This window comes from Taeniopygia guttata, chromosome Z (assembly GCF_048771995.1).
Source record: "Taeniopygia guttata chromosome Z, bTaeGut7.mat, whole genome shotgun sequence".
Classification (NCBI taxonomy): Eukaryota; Metazoa; Chordata; class Aves; order Passeriformes; family Estrildidae; genus Taeniopygia; species Taeniopygia guttata.
The window spans coordinates 72,483,194-72,495,474 of record NC_133063.1 but is presented as its reverse complement, the minus strand read 5'-3'; the positions used below and the strand labels follow the sequence as shown (position 1 = coordinate 72,495,474).

At 36.3% G+C, this 12,281-nt stretch overlaps 1 protein-coding gene across 1 annotated transcript; it reads right to left on the bottom strand.

Annotated features, from left to right (window-relative positions):
- Window positions 1-1,022: 1,022 nt before the first annotated feature.
- Window positions 1,023-11,583, bottom strand: TYRP1 (tyrosinase related protein 1). The gene is made up of 8 exons (XM_072922664.1): window positions 11,504-11,583; window positions 10,566-11,037; window positions 7,475-7,797; window positions 5,979-6,183; window positions 4,944-5,111; window positions 3,393-3,572; window positions 1,893-2,039; window positions 1,023-1,356 (listed from the first exon to the last, which is right to left on the bottom strand). Exons 2-8 carry the CDS (start codon window positions 10,945-10,947, stop codon window positions 1,151-1,153), a joined length of 1,611 nt encoding a protein of 536 aa, XP_072778765.1. The 5' UTR covers window positions 10,948-11,037; window positions 11,504-11,583; the 3' UTR covers window positions 1,023-1,150.
- Between the last annotated feature and the right edge of the window lie 698 nt (window positions 11,584-12,281).

The window sequence follows — 12,281 nt, the reverse complement described above, 5'->3', positions numbered from 1 at the left end:
CAGAAAGAGAGACAAAGGACATCTTGATGTAACATTCAGTTAAAGTTGAGTGCATTCAATAGCCTGAAACTAGGAACATCCCTATTGTCAGCTAATGACTGCTAGATTAGATTCAATAACACATCACAGCAAGACAATCTTCTGATTTATTGGTACCTAGTTAGGATGACAGAGATGAGGTAAGGCTTGAAGCCAGATTCCTCAAGCCCTACCCCAGGCTGTAAAGGCAGGTGTCAATTTGTTGCTCTCCTGCTGGCTTATGGTGAATTGATTCAACAACTGCTGCTTAAGGGAATTTTCCCAAGTTTCTTCTACAGCTAAATGCCTAGGGCCTTCTTTCAAAGTACAAGAATTGGTTTAAATTCCAGCATGAGAGAACGAAAGCAAAGTCTCTCATTGCTGGGGAGAATGCTCTGCAGTGGGGATAGTGGGAGAGAGGAAGGGAGTGAGAGTGTCAAGAATAGAAATAAAAATTAAGCAAAGGCTGCTGCTAGCTGTCCTTTCAACTGGATGCTCTTACAGGCAGCTGTGTTTGAACACCTCTTTGAAATTTCCAAATACTGGAGTGGTTTTGATGATGAATCTCTTTTCACAGATTCTTAAAAGCACTTTTAAGAATCTTAAAAGCATCAATTGGTTCATAAATATATTTTATTAATAAAATTGGATTTCAAATATACTCTTCTCCTCAGAATTCCATTGTCACTTTCTGTCTGGCATGATGACTATTTTGAAACACATTCTATTCATCTACCCAGGGTGTTTACTTGTATTTAGTATTCTCCTTCTGTCCTGTTCTTTTCACAAACATATCTCATAAAAAAATTCTGGGTATAAAGGTTAGAAGAAGACAGATGACATTAGCTATTGGCAAGTTAACTAACGTTTGGCAGATTTTACAGAAATATGCATGGGAAAGGCTTGCAAGTGACCATTGAAAGATTCTGTTATAATCAACATAGAATTAGCATTGCAAAGAGATCTTATTGATGCCTAGGTGTGATGAAAGTGAAAGTGAAACCTGAAGGAAATCTATTGAGACAGCTGACAGTTTATGCTCTTTATTTTAAAGCAGGTGGATGACCACCATTTATGAAATAAAGCAAAAAGATCCCCACTTTCAGTCAGATGCAAAAAAAGTGCCATCTCTTCAAACAACAGACTGGCTTGGTGTTGATATGCCATCATAATCATCTGAGTAGTGCTGATACTGGTCAGTAAGAAGAGGCTGATGCAACTCATCTTTATTTTTCTTGACACGTATGATACATGCAGCAGCAGCAAAGATAATTGCAACAAGAACCAGTGCAGTCACTATTGCAATAGTTATCATCTCTGTGACACGGAGAGCCCGACCTAAAAGAAGGAAAGCAAAAGGCAAAGATATTAAAAGTAAAGTCAAGTCATACGGATAAATATCTGAAGTTCGTACTGGAACTCAGCATTTGTCATTATTCACTGAGTTGGGGAGTAGAATTAATTCAAATTTTGTTTGATAATTCTTGTTCAAAAATGTGAGAAGACTTAGACTATCTTGCTTTGCTCTAAAATCTGCTCTGGACCTTTCTTCTGCTACCTTCTTTGTGAGGATTTGCATTCTCACTAGTGAGCTAATGAATCTATTTGACGTAGGAATGAGGGCATTCTGCAAGGTTAAGATCCAAATGAGAACTTCTGCTAAAATTATGGTGGGTACTGGGAACTTCATGGTGGAACAGTCTCTGACCAGTAGCTATACCAAATTCCAAACAAACATCTGGAAAGTAAGGCAGGAAAGGAGACAAAGGCCTTTACAAAGACAGCAAATATTGATGGTGAAATTTGAATAAATTTCAAGAGACAAAGATATGAAGGAAATAAAGGAGAGGAAATATCTAGGCTGCACAGTTTACCTGGCCACTCGACTTCATAGCTGTATCCTAGGTTTTCTGGTGCAGTAACAAACATTTCATTATTGGTTACTGGAGGCCAGAAAGGCACCATGTTGTACTGTCGGTTATGTCCAATAGGGGCATTCTCCAGTGGGTATGTTGAGATATCTGTATTTTAAAGTCAAATCACATTTCTGTAAATAAATTCAAAATAAATGGCACTATTTCATTTATTTCCAACTTAGGGTTTTGAGTATCCCAGAATTCTTTTTCAGTTGTTCCAGAAAGATTTGTTTCCTGGTGCAGCAGATATAAAGTAGAGTATGCTGTCCAAAACCAAGGTCACTAATGTTACCTCTGGTTTTGAACAGGAAACACCAGTAAATGTTTTTAAAATTTTGCCTGTGTTGGGCTTTTTGTTTCTTCTCACTTGGAAACGAAGTAATATGGCAAAGACCTTTTTCTACATTCTTGCTTTGCCTGATTGCAGCAGTGATGAACAGAAGGGCAGTTGATGTAAATTCCAGTGAAATTTTTTTGCAACATTATGCTAAATAAGGAAGTCAGCTGAAATAAAAAACAAAACAAAACAGAAAATCCCCAAACCAAACAAAATCAAACCAGCAGCAGCAACAACAAAACTCATAACAGAAAGAAAATACTATGTGGTAAGATGATGCCAAACCTTGTGATAGATCATGTAAGAACCACAAGGGGATACAATTGCTCTCTGAGAGCTGTGTGAGAAAATTCAATGAAGCAGGTTATGGAAGCTGCACAACGAAGTCTTGGTTGTGCAGCAGCAGCTGTCTTCTGTAGAAGGAAGAGGAGTATAGATTATCCTAAGAGAATAAAGTTGCTGCATTTTGCAGAGGAATACAGTTGTTGCATGATGCATAGATATAAGGGTTAGATTGAAGTCCACTGATAAGTCTTCTTCCTTCTTTGTTTTTTTTTTTTTTCATTCATCCCTTTCAAATCCTTCTTTCTGTTGTTCCTTTCTCCCTCTTTTTCACTTTCTCCTGTATTACCTTTTTCTGTTCTTTTTGGAATTAAAAAACCAAGGGCAGAAATAGTGGCTATCCTTTAGAAGTATATACAGATGGTTATTGAATGCCGGTAGTAATAACGAAGGCGGTGAAAATAAATGTTTATGGCATCTGCTCTTATTTTGACAAGAAGAAAACAGTTATTTACTCCACACAACAGTGGGATGTCCTTCCAGGGTTACAGTGTCTTTGCTCTATGTAGTGTATTTCCACATACTGTTCTCTTGAATTGTGCCTGCTGTGTCTGACCAGATCCCTTCACAGAGAACGATCTGCAACTGGATGTCAATGGGGTGACGAAGAGAGCTTGCTTGTTACTACTTTGTCTTTGTTAACTATACTAACTCTTCAAATTCCAATTCTCTCTCCTAAATTTATGGGCATCTTGCTGTTCCACAAGAAGGAGTTGAGTTTTTGTGGCTACAAAGACTGACAGCCACCCATTCTGCCTCTATCCATGAGAGCATCTTACCTGCAGAATGCCGTCTCAGCCACTCATCAAAAAGAGCATCTGTAAATGTGTGCAGGAGGACAAAAATGGGGTCATTTGGTGATAAATGAGTTTGTCCTCCTGTCCCATTCAAAAATAGATGAGCCAAGTTATGAAGACTTCTAACTGCAGGGTCATATTTTCCTGAAGGATCACTGTACCCTGAATATGCAAACAAAAAAGAAAACAAAAATTCCAGTGAAGATTTTGTTTGGAAGCTGCAGTCTCAGATTAAAACTTTTTTTTTTCCCTCTGAAATGCTTTCATGTTGTTATGTTGCTCTGCTTAATACAAATGCACAGCTAATTCTATACCTACTGACGTTTGGGAAATGTTCCTGGAATGCATAATTTTCAGATTAAAATAGCCTTTATAAAAGAATGCTGGGAATGTGGACTGCAAAGCTGCTGATTTCTACTGCAAAAATGGCCAAAATAACATCATAGTATGAAAGCAGAGGTATATATTTAGGTCTACATATCTTTCACCTTATTAAATAGTTGCATGGGTTTTCTAACTGCTTACTAAAGCAGGTGTATCTTGACATTTATTCTAATAAGCTAGCTGTTAGGTTTCCATACATCATTTCCATGCATATTGGAAACACATATTGGAAAGCTTTACATGCTCTGATATTGTTTATTTTTTCAGTGAAGATAGAGTGTAGTTTTGTTGTGCTCAAAACCTCATAACCTTCAAGTCAGATGTTAGGATCTGAAGCATCATGAAAGCTCCTCCTGTGTTCAAGCTTTGGACAATTGTTTCAGGGAAGGTTTCTTGCAGTTAATTTTTTAAAGCCATTAAACACCTAGATATTGATAGGCAGCAATTTGAACTGCCACTTTTTAATCTTTTCCTGTTAAAAGGTCTGTTTTAAGGTATAGAAGAAGTTGTTAGGATGCTGTCTGAACAGTATAAATCAAACCTTTAGGCTCTTTGCTCTGTTGGGTGTGGGAGTGTGTGTGTTTCTGGTGCACTTTCAAAAGTGCAAAGTGTTTTTATAGAAGAACAGAGTTGTATTTCCCAGAGAGTAGGGCTAGCATGTCTAACAGTAAATTCTGTACCCAGACCTCAATTACTATTTCAATACCTTTGCACTAAATGCTGTCAAAGCTTTCAATTTATTTTGATTTCTTTTATTTGTTTTAATTCAGATACAAGAATAACTGCTAGAATCCCTTGTTTGCTTCATTTAAGGATGCAGCGGCATCAGTCCACAGGCAAGGACTGTGTTTTCAACAAAGGCAGCTTACTAAGTGTGTGCCAAGGACCTGAAGTTAGTTTATGCTTAGCATACCAGCAGCAGACTCTTGAGACTTTTACGCATTTTAAGAGACAAAAGTTATAGCAATGAAGTAATTTACCTAGAGCTTATTTCCACTTAATATTTAATGTTAATACTTTATGCTAAGAACAATGTGATCTTCTTGTCCAATAGCTTGTGTCAAAACTCATACTTCCAACAGGAAAATGGCAAGTCTGCTCCCTGACTTATTTGGAGTTGTTCCAGGTCTTTTTATTTTTTACGTTTACCTTCTACTGTGTTACGGAAACTGTCTGTTGAATTGGAATAGAAAGGAGGAGTGTCAAATACACCAACTTCCAAACACTGAGCAACATCCTCAGGCTCTGGGAGACGCTGTACCATAGGTCGTGCTACATTTCCAGCAGGATTTCTTCGGATGGGACCACCCTCAGTACCTGAAAATGGAGAGAAGAAAGAAAACAAGGAAGGTATCAGAGCAGTGAACACAGAATGAATTGCTCTCATGACTTAACCATGGAGAAAAAAATCCCTCACAAATAACATTTACACTGAATGAACTGATCAGTTCCTTATGTTGGGCAAAGAATCCTCATGGGGCTCTGTGTTCTTGATTCTCTGCTCCAGGATGTAAAAAGTAATCTAGAATCTTTGTACTGAAGTTTGTTGTTCTATAAGAGATTTAGGGAAAATTTATACAGACTTTCAATGGGATTTCCTGAGGGGACCTAGGCCAAGGTTATTGAGGATGTCCTGATAGAGTAACTGGAGAAAAGATTATGTAAATGACTAATCCAATATTGGGGATTCCTATTTTTTTCCCCATACTTCCATGACGATGCTTATATGAAGAAATTTACTGGTATTTTAAAAATTATTTTAATTTGGGTAGGTATGTTAGAATCTGGTATTATTCACATTCAAAACATGGTGCACATAGTTATTATGGGGATTTGTTGGATTTTATCATTTTAGGAGCAGAATGGCATGAAGGTGGTAAGTGGAGTAGTCAGAAGAAAAGTTAAGCTTCATTTAAAAAATAACACTGCCAGATTTAATTATTTATGGTGCAAGAGATAGATTGGTATTGCATAAGAAGGGAAGGCAAATAATTTCATCTTTCTTCTGCTACAAGCTCCTGATTATATGCATTATCTCAACAGACTGATGAAACATGTATCAAGAATATTCAAAAACCACTTTTAAGACCTTTTGTCTGGAAAAGTCATTGCAATGTAAAGTATTATATTTATTTATTATTAAGAGAATTTTCTCTCCAGATATCTTCCATCATTCAAACTTACTGTTGCAGATGGTTCCCAAGGTTTCATAATCTTCTACATTTTCACATAGCACTCGCCACTGAGAGAAGATTGAATTCTGGCTTATAAGAGCGACATCAAAATTGCTTCTAGCTCCCATCAAGTCATCTGAGCAGATATCACATGTATTTTGTCCTGTTGCAAAGTTCCAGTAGGGCAGTCCAAAAGTGGGGTCCTGGAGCATGTTCTAAACCACATAAATATGGTGTTACTATGTGTTTGACACAGACAGCTATGATATTTACTGATAGAAGAATGCTAAAAACCAGCAAAATACATTTTAGTAAAAGTTAAAATCCTTCCTTAAAGAATAGAAGAGCTCTATGTAAAATTCATGTAGAGCTTTTAGTAGTTTTTCACATTGATACCTTTGTTCAGCAGAACAGATAGTCATACTACTGAATTGAATCATGGATCTCCCCCACTAATAAGACAGTACCTCTCCCACAAAACCATATTGTTAATAGTAAGAAACATAAATTAACACTGAGACATCATTTTCCAGATATTTTTAATGACCTGTCAGCAAGAACAGTCTTTGTAGTGCACATAATAACTAGGTCAACTGTGGAACTGAAGGAAATATAAAGAATAGGGGTACCGGCTTTTCCAGTTGGCATTGTTTGGTTCTAGTATGGTTAGGGTTGAACAGTTCTGGAGTTAGTGGGGCAAAATTACTTTGACTAATGATTAAGTTTACTGACATAAATAGGAATATGTATTAAATCACAGACAGATAGAACTTCTCAGGGCTTTCTCTTAGAGAAATGCCAGTGATGACAAATGTGTGTCTTGGAAGGGAGTTTGTGCCTCAGTCTGACATAAAGCAATTAAAGCTAGTGGAAACACTGACGTGATTTCAGACACTATTTGGTCCTGACCTTGAAAACTTAATTCTTGCTTTTTTAGGAAGGATGATGGTTGAGAAAATACTATACCCATTTTTGTGAATAGGTACGCATAAGAGAAGGAAAAAAAGAAAATAATTGATTTATGGACCATGTTATAGCGAAACACTAATTTCTCTAACCAATTACACAAATTAAATGTGATTCTGAATACCTAAGCATCTCTGTTATCACATTCTTCAGAATTTCTGCTGGTTTGGGTAATGCTATTCAAGAATAATGTCTGTGAGATTAAAAACACCACTGAAAATAACATTGGTGGTCCAATAAAATGTCTTACATCTAGAATACATATTTTTTTCCAAGAGTTTTTATGGAAATTTTACATTTTCTATTTCTCTGATTAAAATATTATTTTTAACATCTCATAAAAGTGACAGTCTGAAGCCTAAATGCACTCTATAGACACTATGAAATTTCATATACCAATGAGTTACTGAAATTGAAGAAGAATCATTTTAACATGTAGGGAAAGCTGCTATAATTTTTTACCTATTTTAATATGGATTGATGTTCTTTAACTGTACAAAACATAGCATGAATACCAGCAAACATTTACAGGAACGTCACCTGCATGTCTCTTTCAAGCTGCAATAGATGGTATCTATGCCATGTGACAAAAGCTGGTCCCTCATGAGAGAAATCAACTCCTCCAAAACTCTGCTGCCCCGCACCAAGGAAAGTCTTCCTGACAGAATAATAATGAGACCACACAAAGTAGTTATAAATGGAGATATTCTCGAACTGAGGTGTGTTGCCATCTGGTCCAAAAATTTCTTCACGTCTTCGTGTGGCAATAACGATGTCAGGATGGACTGTGACCTTGGCTTGGTGTAAGGCATTCACAAAGCGATTCCTTTCTTCTGCACTTAGATCCAAAAGATTTCTTCTGACTGTGATAATACAGAAGAAGGAAGTTTGTTATCAAAGTAATAGACACTTAAGTCTATGTCAGATAACTCGTTTACTGTGTTCCTAATAATTCTGGGTAAGTTCCTTTTTATTCAAGTATTCACCCTTTTTTATTTGGGAAACTCACTGAGCATAAAAAGATAATGTATTTATTTTGAGAAAAATGAAAATAAATTAAAATAAAGCTCCAGTTCTTGCAATTTTAGTACTTTTAGGAGTACTGTTACAGATTGTCTTTCCATCCTGCTAGACAAAGTTCTTTGTCATACAAACTTTTCAGAACTTCATCCAATATACTTAAGGCTTCCTGTGGTAGTACGCTACAAGAAATAAACACTATAAACCAATTTATAATAATCAGAAACTCTCTGTTTGGCAATTTAATGAATAATTAATTTTTTTATTTTTGAACCTTTTTACCAAAAATGGCAGATTCACCAGTGAATTATTAGGAATTTCACACAGTACAGTATCACTTTAATCTGGGATTAGCTCTTATTTTATTGCTTTAACATGAAATTATTAACAATTGCCACATATTAGTCCTTTTTAGCAGTATTTCTCAAAATAATGAAAAAATGCCATTGTTCACATATAGAGAATGAAGCAAGGAAGAATACTGACTTGTTGAAACAGCAGTGTTTCAGCAACAAGAACTGAGTTCAGATCACCCCTATCTTTCTTTCACCTGGTCTGAAAAAATCTATAAGTTTAGACTAAGACAAAGATAGAAGTCCTCACAATTGTTATTCAATATTTATTTATTTTCGTTATTAAAAATACTGTAAAAATCCATAACTCATTGTCCAAATTAGTGATTGATTATGTTCATATATGAAGCAACAGATCTTTAACATTAATATATATGAAGAATAAAAGTGAATTATGTCTCACTAAAAAAAAAAAAAATTGATTCAGTGAGGGATATTTTAGCTTCTGGGAAATTTAAATAAAATTTTTCCTGAAACATGAATTTCATCCAAAGACTGTGTATCCTGAAACATACTTTTTTTGTTTTGCAGAACTGAACTGACCATCATTGAAGTGGTGGGTTTTTGGTTTTGTTGGTTTTTTGGTTGCTTGGTTACTTGGTTTGTTGGTTGGGTTGTGGTGTTTTTTGCAGTGTTTCAAGTAGAGAACTATAATTGTCCGTCTACTTTATATTTACATAGGCATCTTAATATTTTCATTTTTAAAGTATATGTGTAAACCACATTAAAAACTTCTGACTATTATTAGAGTTAGTCATGAACTGAGAAGATATGAAGACACCAAACTACATTTTACAGTAATTTAGTGTGGATGTACCAACAGTAATCCAGTAATTATTTCTAAAATCTGAGCAGATGGGGCCTATGGGTCTATGAATGAGCAAAAGATTTGACCTCAAAGTGGAAACTTCGAGCATAATAGGAAACTAATTTACACTTTTAAAACTCATGTTATCATACATGATGTATCTGATTTATTTGGCATTTTAATGCATTGTAAAGGATTTAATGTGAGAAAAGTAAAAGCTTCTTGTACATTCTAGAAAATCAACTAAAACTGCTGTTTGCCTGTTCCTAGTTTTACATTACCTTTTTGTGTAACATTTATTGCATGATTATTCTCTAGAGTTGTTATCCTTGTAAAATAGAGTAGGCCAGAATATCAGAGAGCTCAATCTGGTTTAGCATAGCCAGTTCACAAGTAATACTTTCTGGTTTCTAGTATGGTTCTTGAAGCTCAAAGAATTAAAAAAAAAATCAAAGATCTTTCCCATAGCTATTAATAAGTTGTTATTAAGTAATTGTTATTAAAATTTTGATTTGGTAAGTGGTCCTTTGTTAACCCTTTCTGGGAATGCTCTAACATCCATGGATGTGCTAGAGACCTCTTGTTTAACATATCAGCAGAACCCATTGCTTATTTTTGGGGGATTATGGATTTTACAGGATTTCAGTAACATCTTTGAAGTTAAAAGTGTTTAAGTTTAAAAATAAAAATAAAGATTGAAATCTTGTCCATTCAGATGGTTTTCAGATGAGAAAAAGAATCTGTCCCTAGGCCTGTTTGTCTTTTTAAATTTACCTATAATATTCAATGTTTTTCCAGTCCTGCAAGGATTTCATATCCATTAAAAAAAAATTAAAGAACTGCTTAGTGATATGCTAGACTTAACTGAAACTGGAGTACTGAAGAAGGGCTTACCACACCCTGGACTGATTTATTTGAACTGTCCACAGTCATGATTAATGTTTTTAAAGATATTGACAGCAGCAGGGACTGCTGCTGAGTAAAAATATACCAGATCAGGTACATAGTTTAGAATTGTATTAAGGGACTTTGAATGAAAAGAACTGCTAAAATAGTTAAAATAGTCACAAGGTATTAAACATATTGAGGTACATATTATTCCCACACATGCTCATAAACACATGGACATGCCTATATACATTGTTTTACTCTTAAATCCAAATAGTACCTTTTTTTCAATATAGATGCTCTATTCTTTAATGGACTTTGATACATTGACTACAGGTTTCTTTTCTTCCTTTTAATTGATAGTAAGTATCAGTAATTTATACACATGCTCAACAGCTCCTCTAGCACCTGCCTTAATAACCCCTTTAGCAACATACTAAAATTCTAAATAAATAGAATGGACATTTTATACCTTAAAGAGAATAAATCCACAAGGCACATTTAGAAGCAAGCACAGAACTGACAATGAGCAATTTCCATGTCATAGTTCTGATGCTCTTACCTATATTGATCTGTTGGCTGCAGGTAGGTCCAGTCCAGCCAGGCCGGCATGACCCGCAGTTGTAGCCAGAGAAGTTCCCGTTGCAGCGGCAGGTTTGGTTGAAGAAGCGGATGGGCCATTGCTCACGGTCATCCCGCCCATCGTGGATGTACTGGGGGCCGTGGGGCCGCGAGTCGACCGTCACCGGCACGCACCGGCCCCTTCCCGTAGACACCCCACACCGGTCAGTGCCGGGCCCAAACACAGGGAAGTAGTCTGGGCAGCACATGCCGCTACTCAGGGACTCAACAGTTGCACACTGTCGAGGGAACTGAGCTCCAGCGTGGCCCAGCATGGTAAGAAGCAGTAGCAGGGAAAGGTAGAGCAGCGTGGGGATCCGCATGACAGCGGGTCAAGCAGAGCCGGCTTGTTCCCAGAGCTGGCTGTCTGCACACGCTGATTTCCTCTCCTGTGATGGAGCACCCAGCTCCCTCTATGGAGAGAGAGAGAAAGCAAGAGAGAAAGCAGAATAAAAACAAGTGATACAAATCTCTGGGCTACCCTTTTCACCCCAGAAAATTCCTCTATCTCTACACTTCAATTTTCTGTCTGAAAAGGCAAACTACTCTGACCACAGACACTGTTCTTCTCATTATCTGCACAAAATATAGCAACTAAGTAGATCTATATTTGCTCATTAACTTCTAAATTCTTCCAAAATGTTCATTCACATTTTACATTTGCTACACACATTTGCTAGACACTTTTGCTTCACTAGCACCAAGTTCTAAAACCAAAGGCTCTAGTTTTCTGAAACTTTCTTTTTTCACCCGTCCTTCCCTCCCCCAGTTCATGACTTTTCTGCATTTAACTAGTATATCTTGTTCTCCCCTCTGTTTTCTCACTGTTCTCCAGTGCCTGCTCCAACATAAACTGAAGCTATACTTCATGCATTATACCTGTTTTCCCTTTGTGGTACCTCTCCACTGCTGAGATCTTGTTCTATCTCTGCACACCCTATGACTGTCTAACCTGAAATAAGCACGGCTAATTTCTTTCCTGGTTCAGTCTGCCTGCTAATCCTTCTTGTACCAACACAGTATGGCTTGGCCTCACCCTCCTTCCTCTCTTAATCCCCTTTCTACTTCAGTGCACTTCTCTGGACTTTAAGTACTTGAACAGCACATGATTTCTTTCATGCTTATCTCCTTGTGATTTTACAAGTTTTAGCAAAGGTCAGAGACAAATACTTGAATTCAAAACAGAACAAATGTGAAGTTGGCTTTTTGTTTGTTGGTTTTTTTTTTTTTTATTACTTGTAAAGAAAGGCTCATTTGAAAACGGACAAAGAACAGTGTGGAAAATCACATTTAATGGACACTTAGAAAAAGCTCTTAAGATGGCATTTTCAAGATCAGGCTGAAGCAATGGTACTTATAAAATTAAATACTCCCATTTTTAAACTTACACCTTTCAGTTTAACAATTTATATAATACTAAAATAAAAAGACAATGATCATATTGGAATTTAATGAAATACTAAGTTTTGAGCATGTGCTATGAAAGTTAATGAACCAAAGAAATTGACAAATCTCTTAAAAAAATGCTTCTTTAATCACTGCAAGGATGATTCTGCTATGCAAAAATGACCTTATTCTAGTTATTACTCTCTTTCTTAGCTTTCAATAAGGATGGATTTCAGTGAGGTGGAGATATGTCAAATGAGGGGAAATATGT